We start from the raw sequence: 20063 nt of genomic DNA, 5'->3' as shown, positions 1-20063 counted from the left end.
TGGGAAGGAGCTATTTCCAGGCTCACATGATGCTAAATTCCAGTTTGTTTATCTACAGCAGGGGGTCTTAAACTTGGCCGCTTTAAGCCTTGTGGACTTCAACTTCCAGAATTCCTCAGCCAGCATGCCTGGCTGAGGAATTCTGGGAGTTGAAGTCCACAAGTCTTAAAGAGGCCAAGTTTGGAGACCCCTGACCTACAGCTTGTTGAATAAGCTACTGTTAGTCAGGCTTTCACAGCGTACCAGGCCCTAAGTTGGGCCTGCAAACTGCGACGGCCCGTTTGCCAAAATATCACGGGATAGACAGTCTCAACTTATGACCACGCTTGCTGTCCAAAATTTCCATTGCTAAGCAAGACAGTTGAATGAATTTTGCTCCATTTTACGACCTTTCTTGTCATTAAGTGAATCACCACACTTATTAAGTTAGTCACATGACTGTAAAGTGAATCTGGCTTCCTCATGGACTTTGCTTGTCACGAAAGGGGATCACATGATCCCGGGACACTGCAACCGTCATAATTACATGCCAGTTTCCGAACATCTGAATTTTAATCACGTGACCCTTGGGATGCTGCAACGGTCATAAGTGTGAAAAAACGGTCATAAGTCAGTTTTTTCAGTGCTGTTGTAACTTCGAACGAATGCTTGTAAACTATCTGTATAGCATCTTGTGTGAACCTGGCTATTCACGGCATAAAGTTAGATATTAGGTAATAAAATGCCACTGTTTGTGCATTCCGTCTGTATGTGCCCTCTCCTACTTTTGTAAGTTTTAGTATGTTTCTCTTAATTTGTCCGTTTCACTGATAGTTACCTACTTTTCAAACAGGCAGCTATTTAAAGTTACAATGGCCAAAATATCTTAGGGAGATAGTTACGCAAGCGAGATTCGAACAGCTTGATACAATGATCAGATACGGAAGATTCCATTCTATACCATATGATGGACATATCTGCATTTCTGGAGCAGTGGAGGTAGAAGACTTGGCTCACATACTATTTGATTGTTGTTTGTATAAGAGGGTGAGATACAGGTATCTTGGTTCATACATTTCCTTGTTCCCTTCTGGGAGGAGGGGGCTCCGTGGCATCCGAAGCAAAACATCCAGATTCGGTCACAGTTTTGTTCCATACAGTATCAACCTTGTAAACTCTCAAGCTTCCTTCTTCTGTTATGTATTCAAGATGGACAATGATTAATATTTATATTACTTATGTGTAAGGGTGTAGGTCTATACATATGTTGTATATAGTATATTTTAAATGTGTTTTATGTATATGTACACTTTGAGAGGAAGCCACTAAATTTCATTTTTAATGTGTGCCATTGTGCCCACAGAAAAAAAAATGACAATAAAGGTTATCTAATTTAATCCAATCTAAAAATTAAACAAATAACCTATTGGGAACCCCATATTAAAACAACATATCTTATGGGCAGGCAGAATCTGAAAACAACACTTAACAGAGGACAGTACTTGAGTAAAATGATACAGATAAGATCGGCATATGTATGACTGATTGGGGTAGATTGCAGGGGTGATACTGAAATATACTTTTATCTTGTTTTACTTGTCTATATCTTAAATTATTGTATTTTACTCCAATTTCCATTTTAAATTGTTTTTATAGGATTTTATTAATACGTTTGGAACTCTGTATCTTGATATGGCCCATGGGCTAATCAATAAACTAAACTAACCTAACTGATAGTTACCACTTGAGCCTGGGGGATTCTGGGAGTTGAGGTCCGCCCATCTTAAAGCTGCCAAGGTTGTGAGTTTTAGACTGTTATCTTCTTTAATTCGGAAACAGGAGGGATCTCACTCTTTGCGTTGAAGATCCTTTAAGGAGAAGTTGTATTTTTGTTCAGACCCTGTGTCTGTGTCTCTTTTTGTGCTTTGCAAGCCACTCAAAAAACAGAACTGTCATCCTTACCCCAATTATGCCTTAGACAGCACCCTCCAGATGTTGAGCCATTGCAATGCCCCTCATCCCCCCCCTCGGGTGAGAGGTCCCAGCTGTGCACATCTGGAGGACAGCGAATCCTTTGAGAGAAATCTTTCTGCCTTGTTGGGGGGGGGGGAGAAAGAGAGGGAGGGAGGAAGAGAGAGGGAAGACTGAATAACCATTTGATCGAGATTATATAAGATAAATAGAATAGAAGAATAGAATAGAATAGAATAGAATAGAATAGAATAGAATAGAATAGAATAGAATAGAATTGGTGGAATTGGGCATGTCTACTTTAATGAAGAGAAAGATGAGGGGGGGCATGATAGCAGTGTTCCAATATCTCAGGGGCTGCCACAAAGAAGAGGGAGTCAAGCTATTTTCCAAGGCGCCTGAAGGCAGGACAAGAAGCAACCGGGGGGGGGGGGAACTAACCAAAGAGAGAAGCAACCTAGAACTAAGGAGAAACTTCCTGACAGCTAGAACAATTAACCAGTGGAACCACCTGCCTCCAGAAGTGGTGAATGCGCCAACACTGGAAGTTTTTAAGAAGAAACTGGACAGCCATTTGTCCGAAATGGTATAGGGTTTCCTGCCTGAGCAGGGGGTTGGACTAGATGACCTCCAAGGTTCCTTCCAACTTTATCATTATTATTATTAGAATAGAATAGAATAGAATAGAATAGAATAGAATAGAATAGAATAGAATAGAATAGAATACGGGATGGAATAGAATAGAATAGAATACGGGATGGAATAGAATAGAATAGAATAGAATAGAATAGAATAGAATAGAATAGAATAGAATATGGGATGGGATGGGCTAGAATAGAATAACAGAGTTGGAAGGGACCCTGTAGGTCATCTAGTCCAACCCCCCGGGGCCCAAGCAGGAGACCTTACACCATTTCTGACCGATGGCAGCCCAGTCTCTTCTGGAAAGCTTCCAGCGACGAAAGCTCCCACGACTTCCGAAGGCAATCTGTCCCATCTCCTGCCTTGATCTCCTGCCTTGATCAGGGGGTCGGACTAGAAGACCTCCAAGGTCTTTTCCAAGCCCTACGATTCGATGTCGGTTCTCGCGCCCGCGGGCGCACCTCGGTTCAGCCAGCCGCCGGGCGGGGGCAGCAGCGGGAAGCGAAAGAATCCCGTCGCCCCTCCCAGCGGCTGCCGCGGGGGGGGGGAAGGGAGGGGGGGAAAAAAGAGAGAGAGGCGGGGCGGGGCCATTCCCGTGACGTCACAGTGCCGGCCGGCTCATAGAAAAAGCTGCGCAAGGGCGGCCGCGATTCATTTCTCCAGCCACGCCGACCCGGGTTCAGGTCCAGCGTTAGAGCTTAGCCGAGGACCCGGCGTTTCCCCCCCCCACCTCGTTTCGGACCAGGCATTTCGGCCCTTGGGATTGAAGCGGGGGGGCCTTTTCTTTCTTCCTCCGGGACAGGAGTTTGGAGAACCCCGATTTAGGGTCGACTTTGGGGGGGGAGCTGCACCCTCCGCCCGGCCTCGCTCAGCGTCCCTCCGGCGCCCCTGAACCATTGCAAAAGACAGCGATCCGCAGGGCCGGGGGGAAGAAAAAAAAAAAAAACAACCCCAGCACCCCGACCGATCAAAGCCCCCCCACTCTCTCTCCCCGCCGCCTCCTTTTGTGCGCTTCCCTCCCCGCCGGTCCCGCATCCCGCATCCGCAACGAAGGTGGAGCCGGAGCGCGGCGACCCCTGGCTCGCCAAGATGCCCATGGAGCTGACGCAGAGCCGGATCCAGAAGATTTGGCTGCCGCCGGACAACCACCCCACGCTGCCGCGCCGATGTGAGTCCGGGCGGGGGGGAGAGAGGGAGAGAGCTCGGGAGAAAAGAGAGAGAGGGAAGGAGGATGGAGGAGAATCCGGGCCGGATCGGAATAGATGCCGCCTTTGCAAGCAAGGGTGGAGAAGGAAGGGGGGGGGGGGGAAAAAAAAACACCAACCCATCCCGGGTGGGGACGCGCAGATGGCCGGGACTAAAACGCCGATGGATCCGCGGGGAAAGGGGGAAGCCGATCCCGGCAGGCAGGCTGGGCCGGCGGGGATCCGGGCATCTCGGGGCGCGGCGATGCCCAAGCGCGGCGGACGGACGGAGCAGCTCCGAGGCCGCTGCAGCGTCTCCAGCGGCCGCTTCCTTAGCGAGGCTGCTGCCACCCCGACGCGTGCTTGGGGTTTTTTTATTTTTTGCTTCCCCGCTTGCACAGCTCCGCCGCCGGATCTTTCGGCTGGAGCCCGGGCGCTGCAGCGAGCGCTTGCAGCCCAGCCCGGGCGGATCCTGCTGGCGGAGCGCTCGCTCTCTCTCTCTCTCTGTCTCCATCCCGGCTGCGAAGGGGCTTGGATAGGCGGTGGTGGTGGTGGCGATGCCGGGCACGGCACGCAGCGCATGGCGGAGGGGCGGGTCGTTGCGAGCTGCACGCGCGGGTGGGGGGCGTGGGGGGCGGTGCCGGCGGGCTTCCCCTGGGCTTCCCCAAGCGGCGCCCTCCCAGCCCTCCTCATAAAGCGGGGGGTCCCCGGCGCTCTCTTGAGCTCGGTGTGGTTTCCTTGCGGACGTTTCGTGAGCCGACTAGGTGGCCTCGTCGGGGCTAGGAGGGGAGTATGGTTTGAGGAAGGGAGAAGGAATGAAAGGGGAGAAGGAGAAAGGGGAAAAAAAGGAGGAGAAGTGTGGGGTCCTGGGTGGTCTCTCGGCTTGGCGGTTTTTCTTGCAGACGCTTGGGGATGCAACTAGGGTGGGTAACATCATCGGGGTTAGAAGGGAATCTGGTTTGAGGAAGAGAAGGGGAGGGAGAAGGAAGGAAGAAGGAGAAGGAGAAAGAAAGAGAGACGGAGAAGTGTTGGTGGTTTTCTTGCAGATGTTTCATGACCCAACTAGGTAAGTTCATCCAGTGCTAGAAGGGTTTAAGGAGTAAGGGAGAAGAGAAGGAGAAGAGGAAGAAAGAAGGAAGGAAGGGGGAGAAGGAGGAATGATTTAAGGAGTGAAGGGGAAGAGAAGGAGAGGAGGAAGAAAGAAGGAATGAAGGGAGAAAAGGAGGAATGATTTAAGGAGTGAAAGAAGAGAAGGAGAAGAGGAAGAAAGAAGGAAGGAGGAATGATTTAAGGAGAGAAGGAGAAGAGGAAGAAAGAAGGAATGAAGGGGGAGGAGGAGGAGGAAGAAAGAGAGAAAGGAGGACGAGGAGAACTGTGGGGTCCTGGGTGGTCTCTGAGCTGGGTGGTTTTCTTGCAGACTTTTCATGACCCAACTAAGTAACATCATCAGTGCTAGAAGACAATACGGTTTAAGGAAGAGAAGAGGAAGGGAGAAGAAGAAGAAGGAGAAAAAAAAAGGAGGAGGAGGAGAACTGTGGGGTCCTTGGGACTGTCTCAGCTTGGTGGTTTTCTTGCAAATGCATCATAACTAGGTAACATCATCGCTAGTTTGGGTAATGAAACCTCTGCAAGAAAACCACCAAGTTCGGAGAGCAGCAAGGAAGTGCTTCTAGTCCCTGGACGTGGTTGTGGCGATCTCCCCTTTGGGTCAGTGCTTTCAGACAAACCACTTGCAGCTGTGGAGCACCCACCCACCCCAGCTCCAGTTCCATCCGGCGGTTTCTTTCACTTCTGCCCAAGAGCCAGAGCGGGAAAAGTGCACTCCCGTCTCCTGGGTGGTCAAGTTTTGGGAAGATGCCCTGCGGCCTGCAAGAGCTATCCATGGGCGAAGGGGGGTGGGTTGCCTTGCCATTTGGCCCCTCCCACCTTCTGCCCTCCCCCACTGGCTTGATTCTGAGCCCCTTAATTAACTACAAGTAGTCCTTCACTTGTGACCACATCTGAGCCCAACATTTCTGCTGCTAAAGTGAGGCAGTGGTCCAGTTTTGCCCGCTTGGTCGTTAAGCAAATCAGCACAGTGACTGCTTTGTGATTTGGGTGCCACTTTTTCTGCCATGTGGCCAGCCCCCTGTGTCTTTAAGACCCTCCTGGCTGCCAGGAAGGTGAGCCAGGTGGAACATTTGCTGTCAGGCGATATGGCCCACCTATTTATTTTCTTGGATCCAGCTGTGAAAACTTCCAGCAGGATTAGATAACTCACAGCAGTTGGCTATACAGTCCGGATTAAAGGGCGCGGATTCTCGGCTGACATGGCTTAATTTATCCTACCTTTGCCCAGACTTTTATCGGGCTGCCTCTGGCGTCGCCAAGCAGCTTTGAAGGATTGATTTGTTTGCATACTTGTAGAAGAGAAACAGACCGTTTCAATTTAAAAAAAAAACAAAATAAAAATATTAATAAATACTATAGCATTCTCCGGGTAAGCATCATCTGAAACATTTGAACCTAATTTATGGTTGTTTTGAGTGATAGACGTTGATTATAGTTATTCCGCATTCGTTTAGTGCAGTGGTTCTCAACCTGTGGGTCGGGACCCCATTTGGGGTCGATTGACTATTTCACGGGGGTCGCCAAGCAAGGCTGTCTGCCATTTTTTTTGTCCGCCATTTTTTTCCCCTTTTCCGGCGGGTGCCTTACCTCCCTTGGGCTGGGCCAGCTGGTGGTCGGCCTGCTCCGTCTCTGCCGCTTGCCAGCTACGCCTCGGCTGGCGCAGGGGGCGGAACCACGCATGCGCAGCGCTCCCGGGCAGTGAAAGTCCTCGACTTATGACCGGTTGGGTAGTCCTCGACTTACGACCGGTTTAGTCCTCGACTTACGACCGGCTTAGTCCTCAACTTACGACCGGTTGGGGTCGCGGCATTAAAAAGGTTGAGAACTGGTTTAGTGAGCACTCGAAGTTAGAACGGCACTGGAAAAAAGGGACTTATGAACCATGTTTCACACTTACGACCATTGCAAAATCCCTATGGTCGCGAGATCAAAATTCAGACGCTTGGCAACTGACTCATATTTATGACGGTTGCAGAGTCTTGAGGTCATGTGATCCTCTTTTGTGACCTTCTGGCAAGCAATAAATCTGTGTTATTTATAAGGTACAGAACATTCATTGTACAGATTTATATATATCTTGTACATGCCGAGCCTGTTTCAGCCAAAAGTTAGTTAATGATCGTAATAAAGACTGATTGAGTCATAAAAAGTCTGGGTGAGAGAAGGGAGGGAGAGAGAGAAAGAGAAAGATGCTGAAAAGTGACATCTCCCAGGTTAGGAGACTCAAAGGATCACCTTCCTGGAGAAATGATGAATTTTTTACAGTATTTTGTATTCCAGAAAATGGTTGTAAGTCACTTTTTTCAGTGCTGTTGTGACTTTGAGTGGTCACTTAGCGAATGTGAGTCAAGGACTTACTGTAATCTTATGCAGAAAACAATCAAGTATATTCTTGGATTTGACATATATGCATGTATGCATAGATAGAGAGAGTAGATAGATAGATGGATGGATGGACGGACGGACGGACGGACAGATGAAATAGATGGAAGAGGAGAGAGGAGAGATGGAATAGATAGATAGATGGATAGATAGATGGAATAGAGAGGAGAGATGGGATAGATAGACAGATAGACAGAGATAAATAGATGAGAGAGGAGAGATGGGATAGATAGACAGACAGATAGACAGAGATAAATAGATGAGAGAGGAGAGATGGGATAGATAGATAGACAGATAGACAGATAGACAGATAAATAGATGAGAGAGGAGAGATGGGATAGATAGATAGATAGATAGATAGATAGATAGATAGATAGATAGATAGATAGATAGATGAATAGATGGAATAGATGGAATAGATAGATGGAATAGATAGATGGAATAGATAGAGGAGAGATGGAATAGATAGATAGATAGATAGATAGATAGATAGATAGATAGATAGATAGATAGATAGATAGATAGATAGATAGATGTATATATGTGTGTGTGTGTATGTACACACACACACACATAAATATACCCTTACATGTAAGTCATTAACTAATTACGTAAGTACCTTTTTGGGTGAACCGCAAAGCTGTGTGAATGTGTACAACTATAAATCACTGCTGATGAAAAGCTGGATTGCATCTGCAATCCTCGAAAGCCGCCTGTCAAACCAGGGCCAGGTCCTGTCAGATGACTCAGGACTGCCAAGGGGGGAAGCCAAAGAGAGACGGAGGCATCTCCCAGAAGCTCTTAGTTCACTCCGTGTGAAAGTCTTATTTTGCCTCAAAACTCAGCAGCCCAACCTTTTTTTCATCAGCTCTGTCCAAACGATGGGGGAACTTGGCTCCTGTTTTCACACAGTAGCTTGAATCATAAGCAGGCAAAGTAGGGTTGGATTGGCCCAAAGCTGATGCCACCCCAGAATCTTTTTGCCCAGTTTATCGTTGAAAAACCAGGTTAGGGATGGATAATCATGGGAAAAATATATGTGTGGTCACTAAGCCTTGACCGCAAGTGTAAATGTCCTTGGTGCTCTCTGAGCTTGGTTGATTTCCTGCAGACATCTCATTACCAAACTAGGCAACATCATCAGTGATAAAAGGGAGTAGGTTTCTGGAGAGGAGGAGGAGGAGGAGGACTGTAGGGGTCCTTGATGCTCTCTGAACTTGGTGGTTTTCTTTCAGATGTTTCATTACCAAACTAGGTAACATCATCCATGCATCATCAGTCTAGAACTGTATGATGTTATCTAGTTTGAGTCATGAAACATCTGCAAGAAAACAAGCAAAGCACAAAGGATCCTACACTTCAACGCTGAGCTATAGATAAATTCTCTTCTATCAGTACACTTCCATCTTTAAAAAAAAAAAAAAAAAAAGAGCCACAGATGAGATGCAACATGCAACAGATTCTAATATAAATGCTGTCTTAATTGCATTTCCAGGATTTCCCTTTTGGCTTCCTGTCCTCCTGTAACATGTATCTGGGCGGGACGGTACTTAACACTGTGTTAATCCTTTTATTTCTCAATTTCCTCCTTCTCTTTATGGCCCTTAAAGTCCATCAAGGGAGAGGCAGATGTCACCAGCAGTTGTGCCTTATCGTGGAAGGGCTCACAATTGTGATGGTGGGAAATTACTTGTTGGATTGATGCAAACCCTTGATTGGAGGCAACTTCTGGGTAGATTTTTTTTTAATTGAAAATTTTATAAAAGTTTTACAATATAATTCCCCCTCTCCCCCAAACCCACCCTTCCACTCCTCCCTCCCCCCCCCCGCTTCCCAGAGCCAATCACAGGGTTAACAATACAATAATCATACTCTGTCTAACATTAATCAACTATTAAATTAACAAATCTGTAACATCCTTTAACTCTCTTTTAAACAAATATACTAGTATTAAACACAATAATTGTAACATCATATTAATATTTAGAAATAAAAATAAATAAACTATTATAACATATAAACTACATTAGTACTCTAAAATTCACTCAAAAACCAAATGAAACTTTTTAGTTTCTCTCAATATAATCTATCCATCTTCTCCAAACCGAAATATATCTTTCTTGTGAGTAATCCTTCACATAAGCGGAAATCTTGGCCATTTCTGCTAAATTTGAGACTTTAAGTGACCATTCTTCTATAGTGGGCAAACGTTCCTTTTTCCAACATTGGAAATCTACTTCTGGGTAGATTTTTTATTTAACTTTGGATAGCCTTTTTCAAAATAACACTTTTTCAAATCCATCCCGGGCACACCAGTCTCTTGAAAATATTTCTGCAGGAGGAAAATAATGGATTGTAAATTCTTCTTCCTCCTCCTCCTCCTCCTCTGAATTATTTGTGAAAAGATGTGCTAAAAGAAACTTTTCCCCACGGAATCCCTATGGACCTTTTCTCCTTGGAAGAAATTTTGAGTTTCCGCAGCCTTTAGTCATTCATCAAAGACTTCAAAGGACAGATCAATTCCAGAAACCTGGGCCCCTCTAGCTATAATGGGCTTTATCTCTGGATTGCTAATTTGTAAATAACTGGTGCTACAGTTGTATTCATTAAGAAAATAATGGTTTATTGTAAGAAGCTCATTGTATTGGGAGCCCTGCTTTAGAAGTACCTGGGTTGATTATATCAGTCTTCAGCCTTTTATACTTTACTGCAAAAATCTCTTCTTTCGTCCTGACAAAGTACACCAAAATATCTCAAGTGGTATTCCGGGATCTGTTTAATCCTCAGTACTGTACTCCTCTCTTAAGATTTTCCATTTTAGAAAAAAATCTCTGCTTTTTGGTGAACACCACCTAATGTTTCGTGCCTATTTTCTGCAGAGGCAATAGAATTAAGAGATTGCAGCTGGACAGGCCAAGAAAGTTCCTGATTGTGTTGTGTCTTCTAAAGGATGTGAATTCGCTTCCCTCCGAGGAAGTGTCAATCCCAGCTCATTGACGGGAGCGGCCAAATCATAGAATGGTGGAGTTGGTCCACTAATCCAGCCTTCTGCAACATGCAGAAGAACCAGTTAAATCATCTTTGATAAGTCTAGCTTCCTCTTAAAATTCTCCCAAGTTGTTGCTTTTTTTTTGTTTTTTCGAAAAAGGACTTGATATCTTTTGTTTGATAGGTGATGGTCATTCTGATAAGATAAATGCATTTGTCTGGTATTGGCTTAATATGTCTTTGCAAAGCAGTAGAGAAAAATCCCAACTGGGTTTATTTAAATCTCAGCCTAACGTGAAGTTGTTGTTGTTGTTGTTGTTGTTGTTNTCCTCCTCCTCCTTCTTCTCCTCCTCTTCTTCCTTCTCCTCCTCCTCCTCCTCTTCTTCTTCTTCTTCTTCTTCTTCTTCTTCTTCTTCTTCTTCTTCTTCTTCTTCTTCTTCTTCTCCTCCTTCTCCTTCTCCTTCTCCTTCTCCTCCTCCTCCTCCTCCTCCTCTTCTTTCTTCTTTCTTCTTTCTTCTTCCTTCTCATTTTGGGAAGCTAGTTTGTTTGTGCCCTTTGCATCTGCTCATCTCTTTTACTCAGAAGAAAGTCCTATTAACTGTGTTTAGAATTGCCTTTTGAGTTGAGCTTTTTGATGAAAATTGCCTTCAGCTACTCAGGTATTCTCTTTATAAGTGGGCTTTGGGTGCAGAACAAAAAATAATAATAATCCGAGAACAGAAAGAAAAGTGGAAGAGATGAAGATTATAGAGACTTTTATTTTAAAAGAATGTGTTTCCTAACTAGGGCCTTTCATTAGATTAATAGGCATTCAGAACCACCAGGAGGAAAGAGAGTTGTTTAAAAAAAAATCAGATCCCTTGTAGAAGTGCAATATTTTTGTCCGAATGCAAAAACTGTACTTTTTCTCTGCAGGGTTTTGTTAATCTACACAGCCTCACCTCCGGAGACAATTCCATCAATATTTTTGCAAATTGGGGCTGTTTCAGACACTTAGCCCTGCGGCTTAAGGCTTAATCGCAAAGGAAATGCTTTCCTTTTGTGTTTAAAATCACCCTTTCAGGATTTCCCTTAGTGCTGCTTTGTGTATTTCAGTTCTCTGGGTTTGATTCTCCTGCACTGCTAGCCAACTGAGTGAATTCTACTCAGCTTTGTGGGGAACACATACCTCCTGTTTTAAATAATTAAAAAAAAATAGCTGACTGGGATGCAATTAGCTGGTTTGGATGCAGGATGAGCCTTGTGTGTGCGTGCATGTCTGCATCTCTTAATGCAAATAGCAGGGGGGGGAAAATCCCACAATGGGGCGGTGCGTGGCTTCTTTCTTTTTTTTCCAAGCACCCCGAAGCAACAAAGCTCCCTGGCCTTGGATGCCTTTGGAGTTGCCAGAGTGAGTGTATTTGTGAGTGTGTTTGCATCGCCACCTCCTAAACACCCTGACTCCTCCTCTAGGGAGGAGGTGGGGACCAGCTCCAAAGTGATGCTTCAGCTAGGATTCCTAAGGGCGATCCATTCGTTTTCTGCCAGATGGCACGTCCACCACGTAAGATCTCCGGAGCTGCATTAGGACTGGCTGAGGATGGAGTTAAGGAAAAAGTGGCAGCGTGATTCTTCGCACGAACTCTTACAAGCAGGGCTGGGCGAAAGCTTTTGCACGAGTCCTAATGCATAGAGACGGCTCCCTATCTTTTTAAGTCTTGAGTTGAGCGATTGCAATAAAATATATATATATATTTAAAGCCTTACGATCGGTCAAATTATTGATATTTTCGCTGTCTCGTGGGCAGGCTCTAAACTTTTACGATGTTTAATCTACTTCATAGCCCGTGAAAGGGATCTACGTCTGAACTTCATAATCTAGGAAGGCAAAATACATTTCACCTCTAGAAGTTTTGTTTTAAAAAATTACGTTTGATGCAAAAAGACCCCGCTTTCTTTGAATTGGATTCTCTCCCGATTTTTCTTCCTAGCCTTGTTGTTATAAAGGGATTTGCGTCCAAATCAATCTGCTTGCTTGCTTAGCATGATTTGTAAAATAGATCCATTTTGGGAAGGAACAAAAGTCCAGACCGTTTAAAGCATACACATATTCAGGTTTTATTATAATCCCAGCCAAATTTCCTGCTGGCTAAAGCAGGTTCCTTGCTAATTGGAAGTGAGCTGTGTTTTTATCTCTGAGCCTGGCTCTAAATGTGCATATAACTTGTCTTGAAATTATTTAAAGTGCCAAGGAGAAAATCTTGATATAAATATCCACTCTTAGTTTATTCGCTATTTGTTTTGCCACTGATAATTCTTCCACTGATTCTTAGCAGTGTAGCCTTTGGTTACCAGGTGGAAAAACAGGGTTCCATTCCATGCACTTTTCATGTTGTTTATTATAGTAATCAAACAATATTTATAGTGTTAATTCAAGAATAGTAGATCCCATTCCTAGTCTTTTAAAGCTTTAGATGCAGCCATGTGAAGAATACTCATACACATCGCTCTTTTTTGCACTGTCTCTTCCCCGCCTTCCCTACAGGCCAGGTTTGTTAGGTCTGCGACAGAATTTACTATAAGCCACGAATCATGGTTTATAAAGAACATCGTGGCTTAGTGTGATGCATGGAAGCAAATGGTGCAGTCACACATGCCTTGTGTAGTTCAGCTTTGCCATTGCCATGTCATTTGAGAAACAGGAGCCAAAATACCAGATTTTTTAGAATTGATGGCTTGGCTGGAAACAAGCATTTGGATACAGTGGGAATTTAAACCACAAGCCCACATTTGATTGGAAGGCAGTTCTGGGTTTAGCAAAGCCGTTAATCTAGATTTATGAGACAACAAGTATAGCCTTAACGTAGTCGAGGTACGATTTAATTGCAAGTTACTCTTTTTTCCTTAACCTAAAAGATTTTTTAAAATCTAGCTTTTCTAAAATATCAGTTTTTCAGTCCAGTGGTGTAGATAATGATGGGGTGGGCCTTTAAATGCCATGTAGGTGTGTTGTGAGATGCTTTAGAGATCCCAAGAATATTTTAAGACGGGGGGTCTTCAAAACTTGGTCCTTTTATGACGTGTGGACTTCATCCCAGAATTCCTCAGCCAGGCACGCTGGCTGAGGAATTCTGGGAGTTGAAGTCCACAAGTCATAAAAGGACCAAGTTTTGAAGACCCCTGTTTTAAGACAAGTCTCGGCCAGGGGTCTCCAAACTTGTCAACTTGAAGACTTGCGGACTTCAACTCCCAGAATTCCCCAGCCAGCTGTGGGAGTTGAATTCAACTCCCAGTTGAATTCTGGGAGTTGGAGTCCACAAGTCTTAAAGTTGCCAACTTTGGGGACCCCTGATTTAAGCCACACGGATTGCTGGCATATTGCAACAGCCATCCTGGCTGAGCTAGATGGGAGTTGTAGCTGAACGCCTCACGCCAGGAAAGATCATTTTTAGGACAAGAGAAAAACTTAACCTTGTGGAAAAGAATAATAAGACACCCAGGCAGTTTTCATTTCTGGTGTATATTTTATCACCCAGGCCGTTTGTGAGTGATGCATTTCAAAGAGGTGAGGAAGGGATGTGGTTTGACCAACTCCCTTGATCAAGGAAGGCTTTATTTTGCATAAAAGCCTGATTTGACTAAGTGGAACAAATTTGATTTGGAGAGAGGAGAAGGGTAAAATTGGGGGGGGGGGGGTCCCTATGTTTTTGTGCGATTGAATGTAGGTCCTTAACTAATCCTTAACTAATGGCACTCACCCACCATGTGCCTTTTTTATTAAATATGTTTGCCTTCCATCTCGCCAGAAGGCAACTCTTTTTCAACCTGATCTGTGTTATTTGTGATATTAGCCCCATTCTGCAGATAAGGAAGACTGAGGCTGAGAAACGGTGTGTTTACAGCCATGCACCAAGATCGTGGAAGAATTTGGATTTTTAAAAAATATATATATATATGTTATTTTTAACCTAATCACCTTAATATTTGGTAAGCAGCGCGTTGTCTGGGTTTATATTTAAAAAAACAATAACAATTAATTTCTCTTAATTCTGTAGTCCACATAATGGCTTCGCTTGGTTTTCTCTTCTTCCAATAATATTCCCTTGTGCCAACCTTACATTAATACAGTTCTTGTTTATTTGAATAAATGACAATTAAATATAGACATTTTTCTCATGTTTCTGCAAATAATAACCACATCAGTATAAAGCCTCTTTTCTAATTGATCCTCTGGATTGCCTCGTCATAAGATCCTGTTGACAAAATTCTTATTTAAATTTGTTTTCCCCACAATATTCCAAACATTCTTTACTGGCTAAGATTTTCTCAGAATTAGTTACACTGAAGTATTTAAGTCTTTTTTCTCACACAAGGGAAGAAGAATTTGGATTTTTAAGGGTAGCCTTTTCCATTTGCAAGTGAGCTGTTTTTTTTAAACTTTTGATTAAGCCAGGGTTAGGCAACCTTGGCTCTTTTATGACACGTGGACTTCAACTCCCAGAATTCCTGAGCCAGCCATGCTGAGGAGAAAGGCAGAGGTTTCCAAACTGAGCCATGCTGGCTGAGGAATTCTGGGAGTTGAAGTTCACGAGTCTTAAATTAGCCAAAGTTGAGGAGCCCTGATATAGGCCAGGGGTGGGGGCAACCTTGGTTCTTTTATGACTCGTGGACTTCAACTCCCAGAATTCCTGAGCCAGCCACGCTGAGGGGAAAGGGAGAGGTTTCCAAGCTGAGCCATGCTGGCTCAGGAATTCTGGGAGTTGAAGTCCACGAGTCATAAAAGAGCCAAGGTTGCCTACCGCTGGACTAAGCAAAGTTCCCGGGTCGTCTCTCTCTCTTTTTTGCTACTTACGTATGTTTGGGTATGCCTGTATTGGAAATAAAAGTACAATATAAAAGCCATTTCGCCCTAAAATATTTTTTTAACTATCTTTTTTTTTTTCTTTCTTTCTGTCTTCTTCCCTGCAGTATGTGGCCCACAACTCACCAATTCCCCCACGGTCATCGTGATGGTGGGTCTGCCGGCTCGCGGGAAAACCTACATTTCAAAAAAACTCACCCGCTACCTCAACTGGATTGGTGTGCCGACAAAAGGTGAGTGTCAACGCTGCTAACTATATCGGAGGTTTTTGCCTCGACAACAGACGGAGATGCAACCCTTTTCTTTTTATGTTTTACTCTTAGAGTTAGAGCTAGAGTTAGATGATGCCCGGGGGGGGGGGGAGGAATGTGCATGAGAGTTTAGCTAGACATAACCATACTGAACCTAGCGTGAGAATCAAGGTTATTGAAATAAGAGATGATAAGAATTGGCGGCTGGAGAACTGGAGGGGAAGCCTGCATTTCTAACTAATTGGAGAATGTGATTTATGACTCTTAATTGGAGGAGGGAATTGTGCTTAGAGGAGGGGAATCCAGTTTTTGGCTTCGACTGTGTTAGTGCCGATGCTATGCTTCTCAAATAAAGATTCTTTAAGGTAAACAATGCCTCAAAGTTCTTTGAAGAGTTTCATCTGTCGGAACCATGACATTGAGCTCTGAGGTGAATCGATTTTTAACGGGTGTGAAATCAAAGCCTTAGGAGGGTCGAGCTTGAGGCCTTCAACTTGATGGGTACAGGTACTCCCCAACTTATGACCACTGTTGAGTCGTCATCGCTAAGCGAGATATGTTAAGTGAGTTTGGCCCAATTTTACTGTCTTTCTCGCCACAAATGTTAAGCGAATTATGGCGGTTATTAAGTCACACGGTTGTAAAATGAATCTGGCTTCCCCCTTGACTTTGCTTGTTGGAAGGTCACAAAAGGGGATCCCGGGGACACCACAACCGTCGTAAATACGGGTCAGGTGCCAAGCGTCTGAATTTTGGTCACACGACCGTGGGGATGCTGCAATGGTCGTAAGTGTGGGAAATGGTCATAAGTCCCTTTTTTCAGCACCGTTGTAACTTTGAACGGTCACTAAATGTTATAAGTTGAGGACTACCTGTATGGAATTGGCGTGGCAACAGTGTTTCCACTAGGAAATCTCAAGAGGGCAGAAAAGGTTATTTTTTTTAAAAAAAACGCATTGTACAAGCAGCTTGATTGACGTCTTCATCTCTTTTGCAGTGTTCAATGTTGGCGAGTATCGCCGTGAGGCTGTGAAACGTTACAGCTCTTACAACTTCTTCCGTCCCGACAATGAGGAGGCTATGAAAGTCCGCAAGTAAGCCTGATGGGTTTCCAAATTTCGTTGAATTGTCTGTCTTTCTTTCTTTCTTTCTTTCTTTCTTTCTTTCTTTCTTTCTTTCTTTCTTTCTTTCTTTCTTTCCTTTTCTTTCCCGCCCTACTTTTCTTTCTTTCCCTCTTTTTTCCCCTCTCTTTCTCTCTCCCTCTTTTCCTTCCTTCCTTCCATTTTTCTTTCTTTTTATCTTTCACTCCTTTTCTTTCTTTCCCTCTTTCTCTCTCTTATTCCCTCTTTTCCTTCCTTCCTTCCATTTTTCTTTCCATCTTTCCCTCTTCCCCTTTCTTTCGCTCTTTTTCTTTCTTTCGCTCTTTCTTTCCCTCTCTTTCCCTCTTTTCCTTCCTTTCCCTTCCTTCCTTCCTTCCATTTTTCTTTCCCTCTTCCCTCTATCCCTTTCTTTCCCTCCCTAATTTTCTTTCTTTCCCTCTTTCTTTCCCTTTCTTTCTCTCTCCCTCTTTTCCTTCCTTCCTTCCATTTTTCTTCCCATCTGTCCCTCTTCCCCTTTCTTTCACTCCTTTTCTTTCTTTCCCTCTTTCTTTCTCTTATTCCCTCTTTTCCTTCCTTCCTTCTTTCCTTCCTTCCTTCTTTCCATTTTTCTTTCTTTCGCTCCTTTTCTTTCTTTCCCTCTTTCTTTCCCTCTCTTTCTTTTTCCCTCTTTTCCTTCCTTCCTTCCTTCTTTCCCTCTTTCTTTCCCTCTTTTTTCCCTCTCTTTTTTCCTCTTTTCTTTTCTTTTCTTTTCTTTCCTTCCCTCCCTTTCTTTCTTTCTTTCTTTCTTTCTTTCTTTCCCTCTTTCCCTCTTTCCCTTTCTTTCCCTCCCTTCTTTTCTTTCTCTTTCCCTCTCTTGGTCGTAACTTGGGACGGACGCTAAGCGAGGACTACCTGTATCAGAGTAGTCCTTTTCCAACCACGTGAATAGATTGTTACAGGAAAGTCTTTAACCTTCCTGCTTTCCGCACTTGAAAGAGGCAAATCCACAGCCGTATTCTTCGGTGTGTAAATGGAGACATTGTCCTTTGTTGACCGTTCCAGCTGACTGTTTGAACAAGGCACAATTGCCTCCTTCTCCTAAGGAGCTGGGGTGGCGTCCAAGCGCCGGTTTTGTGGCATACAAAAGCCCACAACAGATTCCATGCACCCCGTGGCCGAAGGGCTTTACCCTGGCTGTGGAAAGAGAAAGCAACTGCTTCGCAGGAGTCAGACAAATCTGCAAGCAACCTCAGCTGCATGATAAAAGGAATTTTATTGCGAACAGAAATTTCTAAAATCCAGACTGCAATTCCTTTGTGTGTGTGTGTGTGTGTGTGAGCTTCCACCTATGTATCAATTAAGGTGCTAGTCCTCAGGGTTATGGATGAAGCTGCACAAACCTCGGCAGCGAGTCCTCAACTTACAACAGTGCCTTTAGTGACTGTTTGAAGTTACAGCAACACTGAAAAAAGTGACATGACCAGTTTTCATACGTAACGACCGTCGCAGCATCTCTGTTCAAAATTCAGAGGCTTGGCAACTGGCTCGCATTTATGACAGTTGCCGTGTCCCGGGGTCACGTGATCCCCTTTTGTGACCTTCGGATGAACAAAGTCAATGGGGAAGCCAGATTCACTTAACAACCGTGTTACTAAATTAACAACTGCAGTGACGGTCACTTAACAACTTAGCAACAGAAGTTTTGGGCTGAATTGTGGTTGTAAGTTAAGGATCTGCTTTATTTAAGCAGCCGTTCTGGAAACTACATGATGATGATAATGATGATGATAGTTGGAAGGGACCTTGGAGGTCATCTAGTCCAACCCTCCATATGTGTCTATGGAGATTCTCAGTCATCCAGGTCACGGTTATTAGAACAGAACAGAACAGAATAGAAAATATAGAATAGAATAGAATAGAATAGAATAGAATTAGCAAAGTTGGAAGGGACCTTGTAGGTCATCTAGTCCAACCCTTCCCAAGCAGGAGACTTCTTCAAGGAAAAACAAAGAAAGTTCAGTTGCCTTTTGAAAAAAACACCCTTGGGATGTGTGAATACATGTAGTTTTTACTCCCACTGTGGAGATTTTTAAAATGTTATTATATTTTTGTCCTTCCTGAAGCTGGTTGCAGAGTATCCCCTTTCTCTGCACTAAGCACATTTCTGACAGAAAGTGATACGTTGTTTATCTTGAGGGACCTGGTGAAGGAGCAGTGTATATCTTTGGTGAGGTGAGGTGGACTGTATCCAAAATTACCTCACCGGTTCTTATTTAAATTCTTATTTAAATTTATTTTCCCTACAATGTTCAAAACATTCTTACTGGTTAAATTTTTCCCAGAGTTACGATGAGGCAACTAAGATGACCAGATAGAAAAGAAGCATGATACTGAGGTGATTATTCTTGGTAGAAATTTTACAAAATTACCTCATCAGGGCTACTCCTAGATGACAGTCCAAAGATCTCAAGACCCTGGTCTCCATGCTGCTATCTTGCAAACCAGACAGCCTTACTAAATAGCCTGAGGGTTGTTTTTAAACTGTTGTGTGATGATCTAAACAAGCCTTAATCAGCCTTTTGTGCTTTACTTACAGACAGTGTGCCTTAAGTGCCTTGAGAGATGTCAAACTCTACCTGTCTGACGAAGGTGGTCAGATTGCAGTAAGTGATGTTCCTTGAAGACATCTTGTGAAGATGGCCTTGTTTGACACAGCCCCGCCTGGTCTAATTTAAATTGTTTTAATGAAACTCCTCCAGACCTACCTTGTGGTTTTAAATTTGCAGGAATCCCTAGAGATCCCGGAGTCCACAGTAGGTTGAAACCTGTGATTCCAATAAAGGGGAATATTTGTAACAGCATTGAAATGAGGGGTCCTTGGTGCTCTCTGAGCTTGGTTGTTTCCTTGCAGACGTTTCATTACCAACCTAGGTAACATCATCAGTGCTCATGATGATGTTAGCTAGTTTGGATAACGAAATGTCTGCAAGAAGACTACCAAGTTCAGAGAGCATCAAGGATCCCTCAAACTTGTGATTCTTTGAATTTTCGCTTGTCTTCATGGCCAAAAATATGTGGGATGGTAGTCTGGCTTTTTTTTTTTTATTTGAAGAGAAGAAAAGATAAACCTTGCACTGGGACCCTAAAGATGTATCCCAGGTGTTTTTTTTAAAACCCTAATTATTCCACCCATCCCATATCCATGATGGAGGAATTGTTTTCAGTTATGGAAAGCAACTGCCAAGGAACTGGGCCCATCCCGTTGCACAGTTGCAGGTTGGTTCTGCTCCTCTGATTTGAAGAAGGTTGGGATCCTGGAAAAGTTGATCTCCTTTTGCTGAAAACCAACAAGCCATCTAATGTCTCTTTTTTAATTTTTCTTTCCCCCCCCCCCAGGTTTTTGACGCCACCAACACAACTCGCGAGCGAAGATCCATGGTCCTGCATTTTGCCAAAGAAAACGGATACAAAGTGAGTGACATTCTTGAACCACAAGGTGAAGGAATTTAAGGCTTGGCCTACTGCTATTTGTACAGCTTCCCTCCCTCAGGACTCTTTCTAGAGCAGGGGTCTTCAAACCTGGCCCTTTTATGACTTGTGGACTTCAACTCCCAGAATTCCTCTGCCAGACACGCTG

General features: G+C 44.0%; 1 protein-coding gene across 1 annotated transcript in view; it reads left to right on the top strand.

Moving 5' to 3' along the window:
• The first annotated feature begins 3681 nt into the window (after positions 1-3681).
• Positions 3682-20063, top strand: part of PFKFB3 (6-phosphofructo-2-kinase/fructose-2,6-biphosphatase 3) — a 36307-nt gene continuing 19925 nt past the window's right edge. The window contains exons 1-5 of the mRNA XM_015827787.2: positions 3682-3760; positions 15204-15329; positions 16345-16441; positions 19023-19089; positions 19823-19897. Of these exons, the coding sequence (XP_015683273.2) occupies positions 3682-3760; positions 15204-15329; positions 16345-16441; positions 19023-19089; positions 19823-19897 (444 nt within the window). The remainder of the gene's footprint in view (positions 3761-15203; positions 15330-16344; positions 16442-19022; positions 19090-19822; positions 19898-20063) is intronic.

The sequence above is a fragment of the Protobothrops mucrosquamatus genome, unplaced genomic scaffold (genome assembly GCF_001527695.2).
Source record: "Protobothrops mucrosquamatus isolate PMUCROS unplaced genomic scaffold, P.Mucros_1.0 scaffold3950, whole genome shotgun sequence".
NCBI lineage: Eukaryota > Metazoa > Chordata > Lepidosauria > Squamata > Viperidae > Protobothrops > Protobothrops mucrosquamatus.
The sequence above is the reverse complement of the archived record's forward strand: the minus strand, read 5'-3'. Positions and strand labels throughout refer to the sequence as shown.